Source organism: Hemitrygon akajei, chromosome 11 (assembly GCF_048418815.1).
Source record: "Hemitrygon akajei chromosome 11, sHemAka1.3, whole genome shotgun sequence".
In the NCBI taxonomy this organism is placed as follows: domain Eukaryota; kingdom Metazoa; phylum Chordata; class Chondrichthyes; order Myliobatiformes; family Dasyatidae; genus Hemitrygon; species Hemitrygon akajei.
This window is the reverse complement of record NC_133134.1, coordinates 126,942,629-126,967,708: the sequence shown is the minus strand read 5'-3', so window position 1 is coordinate 126,967,708 and position 25,080 is coordinate 126,942,629. Positions and strand designations below refer to the sequence as shown.

Genomic DNA, 25,080 nt, shown 5'->3' with positions numbered 1-25,080 from the left:
TCTAAGCAGCTGATAAAGAGCTGGGATAGGAGGCGGAATGTTGGAAAGCTGTTTTACTGATTCAATGATTGTGACTAGTGATATATCACAGAGATCGGTGTGAAGATCTTTGATGAAATTTGCAGATGACATGGGAATTAGCGGTGATGTGGATAGCAAAGAAGATCGCCCAAGACGACAGCAGAGTAATGAGCAGATGAAAACTTGGGCAAAGGATCAGCAGATCAAATTTAATCATGATCAACATGAGCTGGTATATTTTGGGAAGTCATTTAGTTGTAGGTCATAGTAAATGGGAGAGCATCAAGGAATGCTGATGAACAGAGAGACCAAGGGATCCAAGTCCATGGTACCCTAAAAGTGGCAACACATGTCAATAGGGTGGTGAAGAAGGCATTTGGGATTTTTCCCATTATATATCAGATTAAAGAACATAATATTTCAGACATAATGTTGCAATTTTACATGCCGCTGATTAGACTGCATTTCAGGTATTGTGTGCAGTCCTGGCCACCGCACCACAGGAGGGACAATTATGCTGCAGAAAGTACAGAGAAGATTCATCAGAATACTGCCTGGAATGGAAAACTTTATTTATGGCCAGAAATTAGATAGACTGGGCTTGTTTTCCCTGAAGGGAGGGAGGGTGAAGTGTGACCTGACAGAGATATGTAAGGCTATCAGAGACATAGATATCTTTTTTTTTATATCCCTGGTAGAACTCTCAAAGACAAGACAGCCAAGTTTTAAAGTGATAGGATTGACTTTTAAAGGGGATCTGTGTGTTTTGATATCTGGGACGTGCTGCCAGAGGAAGTGATGAAATCAGATGCAGTTACATTTAAGAGAAATTGATACACGGTATACTTGAATAGTCAAGGCATTAAAAAACAGATATGTTCCTAATGTAGGCATATGGTAATGGCATAGATGGACAAAAAATTAAAATAGAGGTGGTGGGCTGACTGACACATTTCTGTGCTGTACCAGTCTCTGACTGTACTTTCTGAAGTAAAGAACTGCCCATGTCCTGAAACTGTGAATTTGGCTATAGAGCCCCAACTCCCCTACTCCCTATCCCAATCTCCAACATACAGAAATGTTATTGTACCTGCAATCAGCTGCGGAACCTTGGAAGAATAAGATATTCTTCAATAAGATCTTGATTCATTCTTCTAAACTACTGAATATCCCCTTATGCGAGAGTCCCGTCATCCCAGGAATCAGTCCAGTTTACCTACTGCATTCTCTCTGTGGAACTTTATCCCTACTTAAACAGAGAAACTAAAAATGCACACAATACATCAGATATGGTCTTGCCTATGCCTATACAAGCCAACTTTGCTTCCAAACTCAAAATCCATTTGGAGAATGAACAACGTACTGCATAATTTGCCTTTATGACTGCTAGCTGCATCTGCATTAATTACTGATGTATAAAGACACTCAGGTTCTTTATCCATCAACATTTCCCAGTCTTAACCATTTAAAGAATTCTCCACTCTTCAGCCTTTCCTACCATTAATCCATGCATTTGTTAATGCATCAAACTTGAACGACTCAGCTCTTTGTATCCTGTCTGCCCCACCCTGTTACAAGTTGCTGACAAAATTATAAATATCAGTTTGTTCTACCATCCAGATCATTGTTCTACATTGTGAATATGTGGGGCCCAAGTGTTGATCCCTGCTGTACTCCACCTATCCCCCCACTTCCAACAGAGGCTCACTTATTCCCAAACATTAGTTCTGACACCCAATGTTCAATCCATGCCAGTATACCATCCTCCAATCCTATATACAGTTCTTTTATTTTGAACAGAAAGCTCTTTTATATGATTTTAGCAAAGACAAACCGAAAATTCCAAAACACCAAAGCAAATTGTTCTCCTCCATCTAATCACCCAGTTTCATCAACAAAAAAACTCAAATAGATTTGCCAAACATGACTTCCCTATCACTGACTTTGTCTAATCTTGTTCATATTATATAAGCATTCTGTTATTGTATACTCTTGTAATTTCCCTACCATTGTTTTTGACAAAGTGGTATATCATTCCCATTATATTTTCTCTCTCTCTTTCCACTTTCATAAATAGTGAGCCCACTCCAGTCTGCATAATCATTATGTTTTGGAAAATGACAACCAATATATCCACAATTTCCATTGAGATCTTTTTTAGTACTCAGGGACGAAGTTCATAAGCCACTGGAAATGTATTGGCTTTTAGTCCTATTGATTTCTCCAGCACTTTTTTTTAAATGCCAGTTAGTTTGACTTCAGTGTTTGGGAAGATATTGGAATCTATTATTAAGAATGAGGTTTCAGAGTATTTGGCACATGACAAAGTAGGCCAAAGTCAGCATGGTTTTGTTAAGGGGCAATCTTGCTTGGTAAATCTGTAAGAATATTTTGAGGAAATAACAGGCAGCATAGACAAAGGTAAATCAGTGAATTATGCTTTTTGGATTTTCAAAAGGCTGTTGACTAGGTACTGCACATAAGACTGCTTAACAAGGTAAGGCCCCGTGGTGTTACAGGAAAGGAGATTGGCTGACCGACAGGAGGCAAAGAGTTGAAATAAAGGGGACCTGTTCTGGTTGGCTGCTAGTGACAAGTGGTCAGCTGTGGGGGTCGGTTTTGGGACTGTGTGTTTTCACATTATCTGTCAATGATATGGATGATGGAATTGATGGCTTTGAGGCTAAGTTGGTAGATGATACAAAGATGGGTGAAGGGGCAGGTAGAAATGACAAATGGAATACAGTCTCAGGAAGTGAATGGTCATGTACTTTGGTAGAAGGAATAAAGGCATAGACTATTTTCTAAATGAGAATATTTAAAAATCAGGTGCAAAGGAACTTGGATGTCTTTGTACAGGATTCCTAAATGTTAATTTTCAGGTTGAGTTTGTGGTAAGGAAAGCAAATGTGATGTTAGCATTCATTTCAAGAGGGCTAGAATATAAGAGCAATGATGTGATACTGAGTCTTTATAAGGCATTGGTCAGACTGCACGGAGTATTGTGAGCAGTTTTGGGCACCTTAACAGTGCTTTACAGTACCAGCGATCTGGGTTCAATTCCCACCACTGCCTGTAAGGAGTTTGTGCGTTCTCCCCATGACTGTGTCCGTTTCTTCTGGGTGTTCTGGTTTCTCCCCACATTGCAAAGACATACCGGTTTGTAGGTTAATTGGTTATTGTAAATTGTTCCATGATTAGACTAGCATTAAATTGGGGGATTGCTGGGCATCACAGCTCAAAGAGTAATTTATTTATGTCAATAAATAAATGTTGGTGGATCTGGAAATACACGCAGACTAGATTATGTCTGAATCACAGACTTTCTCCATGAAGGACATTAGTGAACCAGAAAAGGAAATGACACCCAATGATAGCAAATGTCAAGTCCATTTACTCCACAGAAAAAATTTCAACATGAAATACACACAGAAGTTTTAAATCTGTGCCTATGTTTTAACACATTACGCATAAAATACTGGTGCAATGATTTTATTCTAATCTAGTTTCTAGACCAAAGAATGTTTCCACTAGTGAAGAGCAAAATTAGAGCATTTTATAACTAAAGGTATTTAACAAATAAATGAATGGGAATATTCAGAACAGCACCAACAAAATTCTGGAGGAACTCTGCAGGTCAGGCAGCATCTATGGAAATGAATAAACAGTCAATGTTTCAGACTGAGACCCTTCTTCAGGACTGGAAAGGAAAGGTGAAGACACCAGAATGAAAAGAGAGGGGAGGGGGAAGAAGGACTAGCTAGAAAATAAAGGTGAATCTAGGTGAATGGATGGGAAAGGTAGAGGGCTTGAGAAGAAGGAATCTGATGGAAGAGAAGAGTGGATCATGAGAGAAAGGGTAAAAGGAGGGGTACCCGGCAAAGGTGATACCCAGGTGAGAAGAGGTAAGAGGCCTGAGTGGGAAGTAGAAGAAGAGGGAAGGGGGAATGATTTTTTATTCCCAGAAGGAGAATTCAATGTTCATGCCATCATAGAACATAGAAATCTACAACACATTACAGGCCCTTCAGCCCACAATGTTGTGCCGACCATGTAACCTACTCTAGAAACTGCCTAGCGCATAGCCCTCTATTTTTCTAAGCTCCATGTGCCTATCTGAGAGTCTCCTTGATGCACCATCGATAACTCTTGGAGACGTGAGGCGAGATATAGGCTTTTATTGGCTGGAAGAAAGAACAAGCAGCAATTGACCACCACACTGCATCCTGGAGACTGAGGCCGGGGCGGTGTCCCCAATCGCCTTTATACCGGGGTCCGTGGGAGGAGCCACAGGAGCAGTCAGCGGGGGGGCGTGTCCAGACAGGTGTATGTAGTTCACCACACTCCTAAAAGTCACTGGCAGTGTATTCCACGCAACCACCCCCCCCCCCCACCCCCCACCCCCGTGCCAGCCACTTCAGCCATGGGAAAAAGCCTCTGACTATCCACACAATCAATGCCTCTCATCATCCCATACACCTCCATCAGGTCACTTCTCATCCCCCATCATGCCAAGGAGAAAGGGCCAAGTTCAATCAACCTATTCTCATAAAGCATGCTCTCCAATCCAGGCAACATCCCTGCAAGTCTCCTCTACACTGTCTCTATAGTGTCCACATTCCTCTTGCAGTGAGGCAACCAGAACCGAACACAGGACTCCAAATGGGATTGAACTAAGGTCCTTTACCTCACAGCACTTGAACTCAATCCCACAGTTGATGAAGGCCAACACACCATGCGCCTTCTTAACAACACTAATTGTCTTGCTGGAAAACAAATCTTCTCCCAAGTCACAGTTCAAGGTTACTCAGATGGAATATGAGGCATTGCTCCTCCACCCAGAGACCGGCCTCATCATGACAAACGAGGAGTCAGTGGACCAGCAGGTCAGATTGGCAATGAGGATAGGAATTAAAACGGTTGGCCGCAGGGAAATTCTGCTCTTGGTATATGAAGCAGAAGAGCTCAATACGGTCCCCCAATTTACAATGGGCTTAATTAATGTAGTGGAGGCCACATCGGGAGCACCAGATATTCAGAAGGATCTTTTTTTAAAAAGGGCACAAAGAAATGTGAAATTCTAGCAAAGGGTAAAGGCTAAAGATGCCTAGCCTAGTATGCAGGAAAGAAAGAGATAAAGGGTTAACTGATAGAGGTAGATGAGGAGGGTTTGAGTAAAGCATGAATATTAGAAATGAATCAACTGAGTCAAACACTTCTGCATTGTAGTTACCTTGTAATTCTATATGATTATCTAGACTGTTCAGATGATACAAGATCCCCCACTGCACAAAAAGGATTTGAAGCTATTGCACTATTTTAGCATTGAGGCCAAGGGATATGTTTTCTATAAATACCTATGAAGACCAAAGCAGAGCATAATCCTGCAGTATTCCTTAAAGACTAGTTAACATACCCAGTGCTGAGTACCTAAATCATTTAATCTTGCAGTCTAATACCAGAAACAGTACTGTGCAACTTGATAATGGTTATCTGAAGCACTGTGTAAACCAGGCTTCAAAGTCTGAAAACATTTATCCTTCCAGTCGTTTCACGTTTGAATTTCCTTCTATTTCAGGCTGATACTTCTCTCCATTTCACATTGAAATTTATCACTTTCCCCTCTTTCTTCATGCTGCTCCCCATTACCTCTGTCTCCTACTTTACGGCATGGTTGGACAAACACACAAATCCCAGATCCCACAATATTATCATCAGATCAGGATTTTTCATGCACAGTACTTAACGATGGGAATCTTAGCAAACAAAGCAGCAGAAGAATAATTTGAGAACAAGGGTGTGTAGAGGAACAAAGCAAGATGTATTTTAGGAATATTATTTTCACAACATGTTGTAATTCTGCACGTTAAACTGAACATTTGAGTTTTTTCAAGTAAAGTATTTATAGTCAAAAAATACTTAACACAAATATAATACTTATTTAAGATGGAGGTTGATAGATTCTTGATTGGTCAGGGCATGAAGAGATGTTGGAAGGAAACGGGATTGGGTTGAAAGGAAAATTGAATCTGCTATGATGAAATGAAGGAGCTGATTCGATGGGCCAAATGGCCTAATTCTGCTCCAATATGTAATGGTCTTATAGTTTGCACGACCATGTAGAAGTATTCAGATCTGGCATGCACTTGTGTGATCAGCTTGCATGTGCATTATTAAGATGCAAACGATTTCTTTTTAAAAATTTTAAATGTTTCAAAATATGAATTTCATTTTAATTTTTAAAGTTATTCTAGATCCTGTTTATACTGACCGTTTGGCAGTCCAGTCCAGTGCTCTACTCTCCACAGGGGCATTGGGTTGAATGCCACCATTTCCATTATGTGCATACCTGTCCATTCTTTTGGGGCAGCATGGTAGAGTAGCAGTTAGTATTATATTATTTCAGTGCCAGCGACCCGGGTTTAATTCCACCATTGTCTGTAAGGAGTTTGTGTATTTTCCCCGTGACCATGCGTGTTTCCTCCAGGTGCTCCAGTTTCCTCCTACAAAGATACAAAGGGTAGTAGGTTAATTGGTCACATGGGTATAATTGAGCAGGGCAGCCTCATTGGCTGGAAGGGCCTGCTACTGTGGTGTATTTCTAACAATAAAGAAGACTCTAATAATCAATTGGCAATACTTTTCAATCGCTATTCTATCCAACTCCAGTTTTCTCGGAAATATTGTGATTAACAGTGTTTAGCTCTGATTCAAGCCTTGACCCAAGGCACTGTTAAGTCTGTTAATGCCATGTTTTCCAACCTTAATCACTCATTATTCTCTTTACCATCCCAAATTTATTCAGATCACTTTCCACACATATACATAAAACCACAAGTTGTCCTGCCTGTTGGCCAATCTTACATTCAAAACATTTAGTTATGTTTACTCTCTCACTCTCTATCTGAAATTCTGATGATTCACAATCCTGCTATTTGAAAATGCCAGTGATTCAGCATCTCATTATCAGGAGATGTTTCCTGGGTGCTCCTGAAACTTACTGGGACCCCTTTGGCTGTGCTATCTTAAACTCACCAGGATCCCATTTCCTCTGCTCCTTTGAAACTAGCAGGAGCACCACCGGCCACATGTCCTTGAAATTCATTGGGACCCTTTTTCTTATGCTCCCTTGAAACTTATTGCGGCTCTGTTTGCCGTGTTTCCTTGAAATCTACCATATACATAGGCACAAGTGATTCTGCAGACGCAGAAAGTCATGGCTCTAAATATCGACTCTTTATACCTCTCCGGAGATGCTACCTGACCTGTTGAGTTCCTCCAGCATTTTGTGCATATTCACTAGGTAACTGTTAAAATGTGTAATTTCTTTTTTAAAAATGGTGAATTAGAAGTGTGTTGGGTTATAACATCGAAAAGCTTCCAATAAATCAGAATATCTTAATTTTTAATTCAGTTTTAATCGTGCTTACCACTCCTGTTCTGACATGTTTGCCCATGGCCTCCCTTGTGCCATGACAAGGAGGCCACTCACAGGATGGAGGAGCAACACCTTGTATTCCATCTGGGTAGCCTCCAATCTGATGACATGAATATTGATTTCTCCTTCTGGTTAGAAAAAAAATCCAACCCCACCCCTCTTCTATTGCCCACCCTGGCCTCCTACCTCTTCTCACCTGCCTATCAGCTCCTCCTGAACCCCAACCCTTCCTTTCCTTTCTCCAATGGTCCACTCTCTTCTCCTATCAGATTCAGTCCTCTCTAGCCCTTTATCATTTCTACCCACCTACTTCACCCATCACCTTCTAGCTATTGTCATTCCCTTCTCCCCACCTTTTTATTCTGGCATCATCCTCTTCCTTTGCATTCCTGAAGAAGGGTCTCGTCCTGAAATGTCGACTATTTATTCATTTCCAAAGATGTTACTGACTTGCTGAGTTCCTTCAGCATTTTATGTGTTGCTTTGGATTTTCAGCATCTTCTGAATTTCTCGAGTTTAGATTATCTGCCAGTCTGACACCTCCAAAGTCCCAAGCAGGTTGGATTTACCATATTCTACTATATTTCTGTAAAAGAAATCCTTCCAATTTTTACACCACATCTCCAATTTCAAATGGCTGGCTTCAAATTCTTTGGTGTCCACATTTTCAATTATCTCTCCTGGTCCCTGAACTCCTCCATCCTGATCAAAAAGGTGCAACAGCACCTTTATTTCCTGCAGAGCATCAAGAAAGCTCACCTCTGTCCCAGGATACTGACGGACTTTTATCGCTGTATCATTGAGAGCATAATCACCAACTGCATCTCAGTGTGGTATGGCAATTGTCCTGTATCAGACCGCAAAGCACTCCAGCAGGTGGTGAAAATTGCCCAGCGGATTATCGGCACCCAATTGCCCACCATTGAGAAGATCTACCATAAACGCTGCCTGGGCAGGGCGAAAAGTATTATCAATGATGCACCTCACCCTAACCATGGTCTTTTTAACCATATAATATAACCATATAACAATTACAGCATGGAAACAGGCCATCTCAGCCCTTCTAGTCCGTGCTGACGCTTACACTCACCTAGTCCCACTGGCCCGCACTCAGCCCATAACCCTTCATTCCTTTCCTGTCCATATACCTATCCAATTTTACTTTAAATTACAATACCGAACCTGCTTCTACCACTTCTACTGAAAGCTCGTTCCACACAGCTACCACCCTCTGAGTAAAGAAATTCCCCCTCGTGTTACCCTTGAACTTTTGCCCCCTAACTCTCAACTCATGTCCGCTTGTTTGAATCTCCCCTACTCTCAATGGAAAAAGCCTATCCACGTGAACTCGATCTATCCTCCTCATTATTTTAAATACCTCTATCAAGTCCCCCCTCAACCTTCTACGCTCCAAAGAATAAAGACCTAACTTGTTCAGCCTTTCCCTGTAACTTAGGTGCTGAAACCCATGTAACATTCTAGTAAATCTTCTCTGTACTCTCTCTATTTTGTTGATATCTTTCCTACTCTCCTCCCATCTGGTAGGTGCTACAGGAGCCTCCGCTCCCGCACCAGCAGGCACAGTAAGAGCTTCTTCCCTGAGCTGTGTCCCTGCTGAACCTCACATCACAGCGCTAAGCAGTATTGCACCCATATTGGACTGTCTCAGCACTTTCATATTTGTATGTTGTAGCACTTACCTTCTTTTCGCAGTTATTTTGTAAATAACACTATTCTTTTGCACTTCTGGTTAGATGCTAACTGCATTTCATTGGCTTTGTATCTGTACTCGGCACAATGACAATAAAGTTGAATCTAATCTAATCTAATATTTATTCATTGCAATTACTTCCTTTTAAGCAATCCCTCAGGATCTAGAATAACTTGTTTCCTTGCTCATTTTATAGTAAGTCATAAGGGCAATATGGGACCACAGGCTCTTCCACAGATAAACAAGTTTTACGTTGATGCAATCCTTGTGCCATTTTTGCTGAGTTTCTGTGTGCTCCTGATGCATGGACTCAGGGCTTTGAATACTTGCTCAAATGCTCTTTTTCCATTTTGTTCTATCATGGGATGAATACTCCCAGGAAGTCACAGGACACTGCATTTCATTAAGGTCTTGAGCACATCCTTGAACCTTCTACCCTGTCTGCCTTGTATTTTCTTCATGCAACAGGGCTCAGGATAGAAAATCTATTTTATGAGTCTGGTGTCTGTCATGCCTTGCCCAGTAGAGCAAAGTAAGTGTAACTTGATCTTTAATGCTTGGTTTGTTGGCCTGAAGAGAACACTTCAATCTATACTTCTAGTGAATTTGAGTATATTTAACAACAGCAACCATACAGCAGCTATTATGTTACCAATACTGCAATAAAAAGCAAAAAATAAATCAATCTATAACACTAATCTTTCAAGTGATAACACAAAATTGTGACAAAAATGATTGCATCCTTTTCAGGAATCAGACCTGACAGATGAACCTGCAAAAATAGAAGTCGAAATAGGGGAAAATTCTGTGCAACCAGCAAAAAAGGCCAACGACAGTTCAAAACAGAAAAAGGGAATCTCAGAGGGCAAAGAAGAAACTTGGAGAACAAAATCTTTGGAAGTGCTTCCTCCCACACAGCAACCAAGCACCATTTCAGAACCAATAGCAAATGGCAGTAATAACAAAATCAAAGAAACTTCTGAGAAGAGAACAGATAAGAAGCAATCATTTGGGATGTTCCTAAAACAGCTGGTATGTTAAAAACTCAGATCAAACAAGTATCTGAAACCTTTTCAATTTCAAATTAAATGTATATTTGTCATTTTTAATTCATTATTGAGTTTAGGTTCGTCAAGCTGTAATGCTAGGTTTGCTTCTGTCCCAAACTCTCCCAATCCTTCCAATAATTTTCTATTTACGTAATATATCCCGCTAAGTTAATGAAAGAATTTTAGGGCTTGCAAATGTTGTACTGCAAAGAAAAATAAAAGTAGTGAAATTCATGTAATTGAAAAACTCAGTTTCAAAATTCTAATTGAATTTCAACATCAAAGCATTATTCAAGGCTCAAATCTACCAATATTGTAAACTCAGCAGTAATTGGGAAAACAGTTGAATTTTCTTATTGACCGGCCCATGCATTCAGTTTTTCTTTTTCCTTGTCTCAATTCCCTCGTTGTTGTGCAGGACTAAAGATTGAGAATTCTCTCTCAAATGGCCTGCAAATGGCAACTCATGTTAAATTGACACTGCATAGAAACATATATGAGCTTTGTGCAAGATTCCATGACACTCAAAACTTAGAAGTGTAATAGCTAATAAAACAGGAAATGTACAGGAAACTTATCCAAAGGCCTTTCATTCATGGGCTTTTGGCCTGACCTGCAGAGGAAGTCAGTGCTGTTATGAAAGAATGGGTTACAGGAACACAGAGAAGTGAATGATGGAGAGAAGGAGAATTGAGTAGAAAGAAAATCATGGAAGGAGGACTGCAGAATGTGGGGCAAGTGGATTGCAAGATGGAGAGATTTGATCAGGCAGATCCTTGGAGTACTTGTGCAGAAACTAATCAGAGTGGCTGAAGAGGTCACTGAGAGGATGAAGTCCAGAAGCCTTTGGTGGCAAGGGGAAAGATCAGTGAGAGCATTCAGTAATAAAGAATACAGTACTTATTTTTAATCATTTTTTATTAGTTTTTCTAATAAAAACCTTTTACAAATTAAAAACCCCAAATCCCAATGAGGAACATTAATACAGTGCAAAATTAAGCATACAATGAAAATATGCTACAAAGGAAGAGAATTTGACAAAAAAACACCTAAATTGAAGACAAGTAAACTTAGTATCCTCCCCAAGCCCCACAACACAAAAAAAAACAACTCCAGACCAACCACAACATAATATAGAGAGTATAAATCAGGACAATCAAACTTCCAGACTGTGAATACACTTAGCAACAGAGGATAATAATGCCTACTACCAGAAAAAAAAAGGAGCTGAAAGCAAGGGACCGAAAAGAAAAAAAAACCCTAGTCAAGAGGAAGGTTGTGAAAGTACTCGATAAAAGGTCCCCAGACCTTATGGATCTTTAGATCCAAATTAAGAACTGAATAATGAATTTTTTCGAGGTCCAAGCAGGCCATAATGTCGTTAAGCCATTGAGCATGAGTGGGCGGGGCAACATCTCTCCATCTAAGGAGGATCAAGCGTCTAGCCAGGAGAGAGGCAAAGGATAATATTCGGCATTTGGTCAGACTCAGACGTAAATCTGTCTCGCCCCAGAAACCGAACAAAACAATTAAGGGGTTTGGTTCTAGGTGCTGATTCAGAATACACGATAACGTAGTGAAGACATCTTTCCAAAATTTCTCCAAGCTAGGACAGAACCAGTACATATGGATGAGAGAGGCCACGCCCCTCTTGCATTTATCACAGAGCGGACTAATGTTAGGGTAGAATCGAGATAGTTTAGATTTAGACATATGGGCTCTTTGAACAATCTTAAACTGTAAAAGGCAATGGCGAGCACAAAGAGAGGTTGAGTTAACCGATTTGAGAATCGAGTCCCAGCTCTCATCGGATAAGGAGGTATTTAAATCCTGCTCCCAGGCCATTTTAATTTTATCCACAGGGGCCCGTCGTAAGGCTGCTAATTTATCTCGAATAATTGATATTAAACCTTTGCCTAGTGGATTAATGGAAAGAAATAAGTCCATAGCATTTTTCGCAGGCATTTCAGGAAAGTTAGGAATTAAAGGAGCAATAAAGTGTCTAATTTGGAGATATCTAAAAAAATGAGCATTGGGCAGATTGAACTTAACAGAGAGCTGCTGAAAAGAAGCGAAGCGATTATCAATGAAAAGATCTTCAAAATGTCTAATGCCCTTCCTATACCAAACATGGAATGCTGAATCGTACGTAGTAGGTAAAAAAAGGTGATTATGTGCGACAGGGCTGGAAACGGAAAAACCGTGGAAACCATAGCATTTCCTAAACTGAGCCCATATACACAAAGTGTGTCTAACAAGAGGATTAGCTATTCATCTGGACAGACTACTAGGGAGTGCAGAGCCAAGAAGTGCAGAGATAGATAATTCTTTAGTGGAGCTCAACTCCATTGCCACCCAATTAGGGCACTCGGGTTGGCCGTGGAAGAAAGACCAAAAGGTAGCACAACATATATTAGCTGCCCAATAATATAAACGAAAGTTAGGTAAAGCCATGCCACCCTCTTTTTTAGATTTTTGGAGATGGATTTTATTAATTCTAGAGTGCTTATTCTTCCACAGATATGACAAAATAATAGAGCCTAAGGAATCAAAAAAAGATTTAGGAATAAAAATTGGGATAGATTGAAATAAGTATAAAAATTTGGGGAGAAAGAATACAGTACTTATGAATGAAGCTGCCTGGAAAACGATAGATGTGTCAGGTTTCTTGGCAGTTTCTCACCTCTGGTCAGGATCCCCAAGTCCTTCCAGTTAAGTCCAGTCTTACTATATGGCTCCACAGTGTAGTCCCTCTGTAGAATAGCAAAATATAGCATTTAATATAACAGCTTAAAATAGCATTGTCTGCAGACGATTCATGCCTGCAGGTTTTGGGATATTCACAACAGCAGTTCTTATAAACTTCTAACATGAATCATTCTTTTAAAAAGCATAATGTTATGTGAAAGCATTTCTGGGCTAACATGCTTCCAGACCTTTGCCACTGCCTCCCATGTCTGTGCAGATGAATGTGTGGGAATAATTTATAATGACCATCTTTCAATGCAGCCCACATCTTGTAAATGAATTTGATTATGTAATTATAAACACAAGAGATTCTGCAGATGCTGGAATGCACACAAAAAAAGTGCTGGAAGAACTCAGCAAGTCAGGCGGCATCTATGGAGGGGTATAAATAGTCATCGTTTCTGACCAAGACCCTTCATCAAGACTGGAAAGGAAGGGGGGAGAAGTCAAAATAAGATGTGGAAGAAGGGAATTTTTGAGCATGCGATTAATTAGATTTTAACCAGGTTCAAAACTACTCACCAATGTTGCTTTTAAATACTGTAACTCTACATTTAACCAATACTGAATATGCATGTACATAATTCATGGGCCACCAGTTTAGATGGAAAAACATATTGCATTATAATTTGTGATCATAACACCACAATACCCAAATTTCTATCACAGCACAAGAGCTGTTTAACTTTCACAGCTGGCCTTATGTTTAGATTTTCCATCTACTTTATGAAGTAATCCATTGTGAATATGTATCTAAAATTTGGAAAGAATACATCAGATTTAACAAAAGCTGCAGGCATATTGAAAGAAGAACTGAAATATAATCCAGACAAATAAAAGATATTCTCCTAGGACTATCTTTGGCTTCATACTTCACAGTCAAGAAGAAAGTTTGTTAATATGTTTAATCTTTTGATTAATAACCAAAGAAAATGGTTAATAGACAGTTTTATTATAAAATCTTATGGTTAATCATCCTTTTTAATTTTATAAAATAGAAAGCTCTGACGGGGACGATGAGCTTGTCCAAATCTAGACTTTTCAATCAGTACAAAAAAGGAATTTTGTCTCTTCAAGTACAATAAGTATGCATTCTAGCTACTAACACCAGCTGTTTACTCTTCATGCAAGTTGCACATTATTTTGATGTTTAATATAAAGCAATGGTGCAACTTTAAATTATGACAGCTACCATTCATCACTACACTAATGGACATTAATGGATGTAATGAATATGATTTCTGAATTGAACTATTAGATCTATTCACTGTTCCTTTCAATTGTATTACTCTATTGCATATTTTTGTTAAGCATTTTCCATTTGTTCTCATCAACACTGTTTTGAAAATTTAATTCTCAGATTTTTTTTTACAACTTTGTTAATCTCATCCATGGACCATTCATGGTTGACACAATTGGTCTCAGCATCCTTGATTAGCGTGGATTTTCAATTGTTCATCAACTACCTGCTTAAGGGGCCCAAGTGCAGATGTCAGAATTGCAGGACTCTGATGACCTTCATGGTTAAATAGTCTGCTGTGACTCATTGTAATGCTTGCAATAAAATAATGCCAGTTTGTATGAGCTTCAAGGATAATTGTCAGTTTGGCAAACAACTAAAATATTCACAATAAATTTTCTCCTGGAACAATGTTGCTTTTCTTTGAAAAGAACCAAATGTTCTACATTTTCCACAGTCCAGTAACCTTGGTTGAATACTGTGGATAATTTCTGTTTAATCTGTGTTACTTTCAGTTCAGTATATCACTATCATTGCTATATTATAGTGAGAAAATAAATAAATCAGCTAGCTGATCTAAAATAGGGCAATGACGGAAATACCAAGGTGCACTCAGAGTCGCTGTGAGGAAAATCATTTAAGGTTCCCATTCACAATTGAAAAGTAGACAGTAGTATTGAAAGCGCACGCATGTGAATGGCTTAGGAGAAAAGGATTAAACTCATCATGTGAAGTATTCCACGGTCAAAGAAATCACCAGTGTCAGCTACCATCCTGAATAAACTTGAATGGTCAAAATACCAGAGAGCAACGTATCAGAACTTTCTACAGGGAAGGAAAAAAATTAAAAGGAAATATTAAATGGTAAATTTCTGATATACAAAGCTGAAGCAAGGTAGGTTGAGAAAGTGGTTAAGAAAATATCATATTGGATCCTTGTTTTCATTTATATTATGTATTTTTGTTAAATCCATGAAAACTACTGTCCCTGGCCTTGCATGCCAGATCTTAACTATTTGTGGAATAATAAATATTATACAGAGAACCATTAAAAATATATGAAAGAGTAATACCATGGGCAAAAAATAAAAGAACAAGGAAGTTAAGATGAACCTTCAAAGAGAATGTAGAGAGGTAAGTAGAGAGCTGAAAAACAGGACTTTCACGGTAACAATCTCTGAATTGTTGCCTGTACCATGCACTAGTGAGAGCAAGAATAGAATGATTTGGAAGATGAATGCATGGCTGAGGAACTGGTGCAGGGGGCAGGGTTTCAGATATATGGATCATTGGGATCTCTTCTAGGGAAGGTATGACCTGTACGAAAGAGACAAGTTATGCCTGAACCCAAAGAGGAACCAATATCCTTGCAGGTAGGTTTTCCGGAGCTGTTGAGGAGGGTTTAAACTAATTTGGCAGAGGGATGGAAACTGGAGTGATAGGACTGAGGATAGAGAAGTTTACAAGCAGAGGTAGTGTATGGTGAGATTGTCAGGAAGGACAGGCAGACAATTGGGTAAAATTGCAGTCAGTGGGATGAGTTGCAGTGTAAAAGGGGGACAAAACTGAAAAGAGTGACAAATACAAGAATGAAGGTGTTATATTTGAATGCACGCAGTATATGAAATAAAGTAGATGATCTTGTAGCCCAGTTAGAGATTGGCAGTTATGATGTTGTGTGTATCATGGAGCCATGGCTAAAAGATAATTGTAGTTGGGAGTTTAATATCCAAGGATGCGCAATTTATCGAAAACGTAGGCAGGTAGGCAGAGGAGGAGGAGTGGCTCTGCTAGTAAAAAATGAAATCAAATATTTAAAATGAGGTGACATTGGATTGAAAGATGTAGAAGCCTTGTGGTTAGAGTTATGAAACTGCAAGGGTAAGAAGCCCCTGACATGTGCTGAGTAGTAGCCAGGATGTGGACTACAAATTACAGCGGGAGATAGAGAAAGCATATCAAAAAGGCAATGTTACGTTAGGCATGGGAGATTTCAATTTACAGATAGACCTGGAAAATAAAGTTGATGCTGGATTCCAAGAGAGAGAATTTGGAGAACATCTTTGAGATGGCTTTATGGAGCAGTTTATGGTTGAGCTCACTAGGACATCAGAAATTCTAGATCAGGTATTGTGTAATGAACTGGATATGATTATGGAGCCTAAGTTAAAGGAACCCTGAGGAAACAGTGATCATAATATGATAGAGTTCACCCTGCAATTTGAGAAAAACAAGCTAAAGTCAGATGTATCAGTATTACAGTGGAGTAAAGAGAATTACAGAGGAATGGGAGAGAAGCTGGCCAAAGTCAATTGGAACAGGACACTAGCAAGGATGATGGCACAGCGGCAATGACTGGCACAGAATAGATAGATCCCAAAGAAGAGGATGTATTCTAAAGGCAGGTTGATGCAACCATGACTGACAAGGGATGTCAAAGCCAACATAAAAGCAAAAGAGAGGGCGTTTAATAGAGCAAAAATTAGTGGGAAGTTAGAGGATTGGAAATTTTTTAAAACCAACGAAATGCAACTTTAAAAGTAGCATAGGAGGAAAAATGAAACATAAGGGTAAGCCAGCCAGTTATAGCAAAAATAATACCAAAGCCTTTTTCAGATATATGAAAAGTAAAAGAGAAGTGACAGTAAATATTGGACAACTGGAAAATGACGCAGGAAAGATTGTAACCAGAGACAAGGAAATGGCATACAAACTGAATAAGTATTTTGCATCAGTCTTCACTGTAGAAGACACTAGTTGTATGCCGGAGGTTCGAGAGTGTCAAGGGACAGAAGGGAGTGTAGTTGCTATTGCTATTGAGAAGGTGCTTGGGAAACTGAAAGGTAAGATAAGTCATCTGGACCTGATGGACTAAACCCAGAATTCTAAAGAAGTAGCTGAAGAGATTGTGGGGGCATTAATAATGATTTTTCAAGAATCAATAGATTCCAGCATGGTTCCAGAGGACTGGAACATTGCAAATGTCACTTCACTCTTCAAGAAGTGAGGGAGGCAGAGGAAAGGAAATTATAGACCAATTAACCTGGAATTCATTGAAGAAGTAACAAGTAGGGTAGACAAAGGAGAATCAGTGGATTTTGTGCACATGAATTTTCAGAAGGCCTTTGACATGGTGCTGCACATGAAGCTGCTAAAAAAAGAGAGAAACCCATGGTACTACAGGAAAGATACTAGCATAGATACAGCATTGGCTGACTGGCAGGAGACAGAGAGTGGAAATAAATGGATTCCCATTTTGCGGACTGGCTTTTGTTGACATATGAAGTCTTTGATGGGACCGCTTCTTTTTGTGTTACATGTCAGCAATTTAAGCGATAAATTTGATAGCTTTGTGGCCAAGTTTGTAGACATATATGGAGATAGGTGGAGGGGCAAGTAGTGTTGAGGAAGCAGAGAGGCTGCAGATAGAATAAGACAGATTAGGAGAATGGGCAAAATGGAGGCAGATGGAATACAGTGTTGAGAAGTGTATGGTCGTGCACTTTGGTAGAAGAAATGAAACCATAGACTATTTTCTGAACAGGGAGATAATTCAATAATCTGGGGTGCAAAGGGATTTGGGAGTCGTCGTGCAGGATTCCCTAAGGGTTGATTTGCAGGTTGAATCGGTGGTGAGGAAAGAGAATACTTGGAGTATTGTGAGCAGTTTTGGGCCCCTTATATAAGAAAGGATGTGCTTACGTTAGAGAGGGTTCAGAGGAGCTTCACGAGAATGATTCCAGGAATGGAAGGGTTATCAAGTGAACAGCGATTGAAGGCTCTTGGCCTGTACTCGCTGGAATTTAGAAGAATGAGGGGGGATGTCACTGATACCTATTGAATGTTGAAAGGCCTAGATAGGGGTGGAAGTGAAAAGGATGTTTCCTTTGGTGGTGGAATCTAGGTCCAGAGGGCACAGCCTCAAAATAGAGGTATGTTCATTTAAAACAGAGATGAAGAGGAGGGTAGAGGAGAGAGGAGGCTGCCCTCTATAGCCAATCTATGGAATTCCTTTCCACAAGTAGCTGTGGAGGCCAGATCGCATTTAAGACAGAGGTTGATAGGTTCTTGATGAGTTAAGACTAGAAAGGTTCACAGGAGAAAGCTTGAGAATGGGGTGAGGGAGGAGTGGATCAGCCACGGTGAAATTAGGAGCTGGCTTGATAAGCCGAATGGCCTAACTCTGCTCCTACATCTTATGGTCTTATACATAAAGATAAGATGTCCTGATTCTAGTTTAGACTTGGAATTTTGACAAACCCCCTTTACTCCCATAGATGCTGAATTGACCAGAGATCCTCATACAGATTGCTTCTTGAACCTTTATGTAACCCTGCTTCACTCACAACTGGAAAAGACATAAGAAAAAGTTAGACAGGGTGCAGGAAAGATTCTAGGGATGACTGACTGTGAGTACATGGATGAGAGGCACTTGGTCCATGAAGCCCATGCCAGATCTCTGAGCAATCCTATCAATCTATCTCTCCTTCTGTGTCATAAGAAAGTATGAGAATGGAATTACCGTAGTTGGATTGCTCTTCCACAGAGCCAGTGTAGTCTCAACAGGCCAAGTAGACTATTTCTGTTCTGTATCTATTCTGGTGCCTATTCCCAGTTCACGAGTTGTTAAATGGATGGCATGTTAGCGTAGCAATTAGTGTAACACTGTTACAGTGCCAGTGCCCCAGGTACAATTCCACCATTCTCTGTAAGAGTTTGTATGTTCTCCCCAAGAAGCACAGGTTTGCTCCGGGTGCTCTGGATTCCTTTCACATTTAGAAGACTTACAGGTTGATCACACAGTTGTAATTGTGCTGCGTGAGCTCATTGAACCAGAAGGGCCTGTCACCATGCTGTATTTCGAAGTAAAATTTTAAAAACAATTATTGCTAAAACTGCTTCAGTAATTATCAATGTTGTCATCTTCATTTTTCTGCTTTACAGGGAGGGAAGAAGACAGCAGATGCTGCCGTGCAAACAGATCCTGTTGTTATTCATCCTGCAGGGAAAACGAAGTGATTCTGGCCTGCAACAGCATCACTGCACCCCAGGAAGCTTGGCAACATGCAATACTACTTGGTGAAATCACAGACCACACACATCTCTGACTAGCCCTTTTGTATCTGTATGAATCAGGATGTGCCCGAGAATATCATCTGAATTATATTTCAGTTAATTGATTAAGGGACTTGCAGCAACTATCTGAACTTTTTACATCACATTTTTAGATTTAAATTACATAATTTTCTACATATTAGATGATTTCACTAATGGTATTGGTAATTAGTTTTTTTATAATAACATCAAATACTTAATACAGGAAAGCATGCTGCTTCTCCTTTTTATTTCAAGGCACTTGTATATCATAGGGTTGAAATATCGTCACAGACCAGCAGTACTAAGCTAAAGTGATTGATTATTATTGTCATTAACTTGTTTTCTTGAACATCCAAAGGAGTAAAAAACAAACTGCTGGGGAGAAGCTCAGCAGGTCAATCAGCATCTGTGAAGGAAAAAGATAGTGTATGTTCTGGGGTATCAGGACCAAGAAAGTAGAGGGAACATGGTACAGTATATAGATGCAAGAAGGTGGGCTGATACAGAGGCTGGGGAATGATTGATGCAACCAGATGAAGAGGTGGAGGAGATAGTGTAGAATCAGAGACTGATAATTGATAGATACAAGTAATCCCCTCCCCTACTAGTTCCATCTGCTTAATCTCCCTCAATCTCCCTACCTCATTATCTGTTTTCACCTACCGCGCACCAGCCTCTATCTCTACATCCCCCCTTCCACCACCGACTGACACCATCTGGCTGTCATCTTCCCCCATCCCTTTCATCTGGTTCCACATACCAGCATCGGTTCCATCATGCCCCTTCACTTCTACGTATATACTGGCTTTCTACCCTCTGCAGTGTCCTGATGCAAGGGCAATGATGTTGACCACCTTCACAGATACTGTTTGAGTTCTCCCAGTGCTTTATTTTTCACTACATCCGCAGTCTTTTGTATCTCCACACCCAATAAGTAGTTCATTATAATGCAGTGAACTTAATACATATTCCATTTGATGCATTGGTGACCAGATAGTGGCTTACAGACAAGCTTCAGCAAATTATCTCCACTCAGTAGTAGGATGCCATGCAGCTAAGTTAATGCATTCTGATCTGCCTCCAAAATTCATTCCACTGAAATTCATTCCATATTTAGTATTACCAACTTGGAATAAATTTCTTTACAATTTTCACTGTAGATGTTATATGGCAATGAATGTTGTGAGTATATTAACAATAAGTACTATGTACCAGGTCTGTGATTAGATTTGGGATTAAAATTGCATCCTAACATTGTTAAAAATTAAATTGAATCAATGCTCCTAAAAATGCTTAACCATTACTACAAAATAACCCTGGTGGAAGAAATTCAATAAAGGTTGTGTCCGTACACCAGGGGGCAACAAAAACTTTAATTTGAAGGAAAGAGGATTCAACTAGTTTTTCACACTTTTGTTTTAGATGGATTTCATTGCAAATGATTTCAAAACGGATACATACAAGTTGGCATGACGATAAAATTTAATTATTTCTGATACTTTAAATATCAAAAGGTGAAGTATCACACAAATGTTTGGAGAAAAACTCAGGGTTCTGTAAAGTTATCTTAAAAAGTTCAAAGATGAAAGTTCAAGATTCAAAGTTAATTTATCATCATAGTACATATATGTCACCATATACAACCCTGAGATTCATTTTCTTGCTTGCATACTTCATAAATCCAATAGCCATAATAGAATTAACGAAATACTGCACTAATAGGGCAGCCAACCGATGTGTAAAATACATCAAACTGTGCAAATACATACATGATTAAATAAATAGATACATAAAATGAAATAAAATAAAATAAACAAGCAATAAGTATTGAGAACATGAAATGAAAAGTCAAAAGTGAGTCCTTAGGTTGTGGGAATATTTCAATGGTGTGGCAAGTGAAGTCATCCCTCTTGGTTCGAGGTGCTGATGGTTGAGGGGTAATAACATTTCCTGAACTTGCTGGATTGAGTCCTGAGGTTCCTATTCCTTCTTCCTGATGGCATCAATGAGAAGAGAGTCTGAGCTGGGTGGTGGGAATCCCTGATGATGGATGCTGCTTTCTTGCAACAACACTCCGTGTAGATATGCTCAATAGTGGGGAGGGCTTTACCCATAATGTTTTCATACCAGACTATGATGCAGTGTCAAGATCCTCTCTACCATACATATATAAAATTTTAGCTTTCAAGTTGAGTCTTCGCAAACTCCTAATTAGAGGCACTGTCATGATTTCTTTATAATCACACTTACGTACTGGGCCCAGGACAGGTCCTCTGAAATGATAATACTGAGGAATTTAAAGTTGCTGACCCTCTCCACCATTGATCCACAATGGACCTCTAGTTACCTCCTCCTGAAGTCAATAATCAGCTCCTTGGCCTTACTGACATTGAGCAAATGTTGTTGTTGTGGCACCACTCAGCCAGGCTTTCAATCTGCCTCCTATATGTACAATGGAAATTAATATATAATTTGACCAATTGAATTAGATGACACATTAGCAGTGAAAAATAAATTGAAATAAATTAAACAAATAATTATTTTATGTTTTAATATTCGTAGCTAACAAAACTGTCTTTGGTTAGTTTCTGGCAATAGTTCAACAAAGTTGTAAGTTAAAACCAAAATAATATTATTTCACTATAAAATAATTATGCTATAAAGCTTTCATCATGTGTTAATTATGCTATTAAAACATGCAGAGATCCAGGAATTGTTGCCAACTGATTATGAACTGTTTTTCCTTTGGGCACTTCCTTTCAGGCTCTGTGCTTGCATTCTTTCAATTCATTTATACACAATTCATTGTTATTTAGAGCAATTAAAACTGTTCAAAATCCTATTGGTATCCTTGTATTTAATAAAATAATCATTTTATCAGATGTCCATTCTATTTTAGCAGTCCTGTCTAACATCTGTAAAGTGTTACCTTTAGTCAATTCACTATTGAAATCAATCAGTACTTAGTTTATAGCTGCAGACATTTTATAAGTTAACTGCTCATACACCAACCAAGGTTTCATCAACAGTACAATAATATAATATGTTTTTATATGTAAGAATGTACTCCTTATGGGAAAAAAACCCTTGCCAGCATTTTGTTTCACAGGAATTTAAAATCGTCCAGTATGTTATCCAGACCATAAGATATAGGAGCAGAATTAGTCCATTGGGCCCATCAAGGCTACACACCATTTCCCACTCATTTCCCTCTCAGTCCCAATCTCCTGCCTTCTCCCTGTATCCCTTCATGCCCTGACTAATCAAATATCTATCAACCTCTGCCTTAAATATACTCAATAACTTGCCCTCCACAGTCACCTGTGGCAAAGAATTCCACAGATTCATCACTCTCAGGCCAAGAAATTTCTCCTCTTCTTCATTCTAAATGGAAGCTCTTCTATTCTGAGGCTGTGTGCTCTGGTCTTAGACTGCCCCACCATAGAAAACATTCTCTCCACATCTAATCTATCAAGACCTTTCAACATTCAATGGGTTTCAATGAGATCTCCCCTCATTCTTCTGAATTCCTGTGAGTACAGGCCCAGAGCCATCAAATGTACTGAGGCGACCCACTTCCCAGCACACTCGAACCGGCTCACAAAGTGGCGCGCACCGGCATTGAGGCCGGTCCCAAAGAGGGCGCCAGGCCTTCTTCACCAGCAAGGGGAAAAGCCCACTCGCGGGATGGGACTGTGAATACGTGCCCCCTATGGCATTCCCGCCCTCCCTGGGCGGGAACAGGAAGGCTTTAAAGCGAGGCCGCGAAGTTTGAATAAACCTCTTTGCAACTGCAGCTCACTGACTACGTGTTGTTATTTCAGTGCTGCGTGTAGCACACCGCTACAATACCTCATATGATAAGTCTTTCAGAAGAATATTTGTGAGCCTTCTTTGAACCCACTTCAACGTCAGCACATGCTTTCTTAGATAAGGGGCCCACAATTGCACACAGTTCTCCAAGTGAGAGCTCACCGGTGCCTTATGAAACCACAGTATTACATCCTTGTTTTTATGTTCTAGTCCTCTCGAAATGAGTGCTAACATTGCATTTGCCTTCCTTACCACCAAACCAACCTGCAGGCACAAGGACTCCAAATCCTTTTGCACCTCAGATTTTTGAATTTTTTTTCTCCATTTACAGAATAGTTTGTACTTTTATTTCTTCTATCAAAGTGCATGACCATACATTTCCTGATACTGTATTCCATATGACACGTTGTGCACATTCAGTACCTGCCCCTTATCTTCATATCACCTGCAAACTTCGCCATAAACCCCTCAATTCCATTATCCAAAACATTGATATATAACATAACAATAAGTCACAACACAGACCCCTGTGGAACATCACCAATTTCTGGCAGCCACCCTTTGCCTCCTACCAGTCAGCCAATGACTTATCCATGCTAGTATCTTTCCTGTCATACCATGGGCTCTTATCTTGCTAAGCAGCCTCGTGTCACTTTGTCAAAGGTCTTCTGAATATCTGAGTACACAACATCCACCAATTCTCCTTTGTTTATCCTGGTTGTTATTTCTTCAAAGAGTTTCAACACGTTGGAAACCATGCTATGGCCTATTTTATGATGTGCCTCCAAATACCTTGAGACTTCATCCTTAATAATCAACTCCAACATCTTCCCAACCACTCAGGTCAGACTAACTGACTTATAATTTCCTTTCTTCTGCCTCGCTCCCTTCTTGAAGAGTGGAGTGACATTTTCAATTTTACGGTCCTCCAGAACCATACCAGGATCTATTCATTCTTGAAAGACTATTACTAGTACCTCCACAATCTCTACAGCCACCTCTTTCAGGATCCTAGGGTGTACACCATCTGGTCCAGGTGACTTGTGGACCTTCAGACCTTTCAGCTTCCCAAAGCACCTTTTGCCTAGTGATGGAAACTTCACTCACTTCCACCCTGACACTTTCGAACTTCCGACATACTGCTAGTGTCTTCCACAGTGAAGACTGTTGCAAAATACTTATTCTGTTCATCCACAATTTCCTTGACCCCCATTACTATCTCACCAGCATCATTTTCCAGTGATCCAATATCTGCCGTCACCTCTCTTTTACATTTTATGTTACTGAAGAAACTTTTGGTATCCTCGTCAATATTTTTGGCTAGCTTGCCTTCATATTCCATCTTTTCCTTCTTTCTGACTTCTTTAGTTGCTTTCTGTTGGTTTTTAAAAGCTTCCCAATCCTTTAACTTCCCACTATTGTTTGTTCTATTATATGCCCTCTCTTTGCTTTTATGTTGGTTTTGAACTCCCTTGTCAGCCATTGTTGCATTATCCTGTCTTTAGAATACTTCTTCTTTGGTATGTATCTACCCAATGCCTTCCAAATTGTTCCCAGAAACTCCGACCATTGCTGCTCTGCCGTTGTACCTGCTAGTTTTCCTTTACAGTCAATTTTAGCCAGCTCCTCTCTCATGCCTCTGTAATTCCTTTTCCTCCACTCTACTGCTGATACATCTGACTTTAGTTTCTCTTTCTCAAATTGCAGAGTGAATTTGATCATACTATGATCACTGCCTCCTAAAGGTTTTAAGCTTTTACATCAATTCTGGTTTATTGCACAACACCCAATCAAGAATAGTTGATACCCTAGTGGATTCAGCCACAAGCTGCTCTAAAAAGCCATTTCAAAGGCATTCTTCAAATTACCTTTCTTATCATCCAACACCAACCTAGTTTTCCCAATCTACCAAATCCCCCATGACTATCACGTTTACCCTTTTGACGTGCGTCTTCTATTTCCC

The 25,080-nt window shown here is 39.7% G+C and overlaps 1 protein-coding gene across 5 annotated transcripts in view; it reads left to right on the top strand.

Moving 5' to 3' along the window:
• The window catches only part of bcas1 (brain enriched myelin associated protein 1), a 135,408-nt gene extending 113,264 nt beyond the window's left edge, over positions 1-22,144 (top strand). For 4 of the 5 annotated variants that reach the window (XM_073061636.1, XM_073061637.1, XM_073061635.1 and 1 more), the window contains 2 exons: positions 9,921-10,202; positions 19,152-22,144. In XM_073061636.1, coding sequence (XP_072917737.1) covers positions 9,921-10,202; positions 19,152-19,226 — 357 coding nt within the window. In that variant the 3' untranslated portion in view covers positions 19,227-22,144. The remainder of the gene's footprint in view (positions 1-9,920; positions 10,203-19,151) is intronic. The other variant, XM_073061640.1, reaches the window with a different exon arrangement.
• The last annotated feature ends 2,936 nt before the right edge of the window (positions 22,145-25,080 follow it).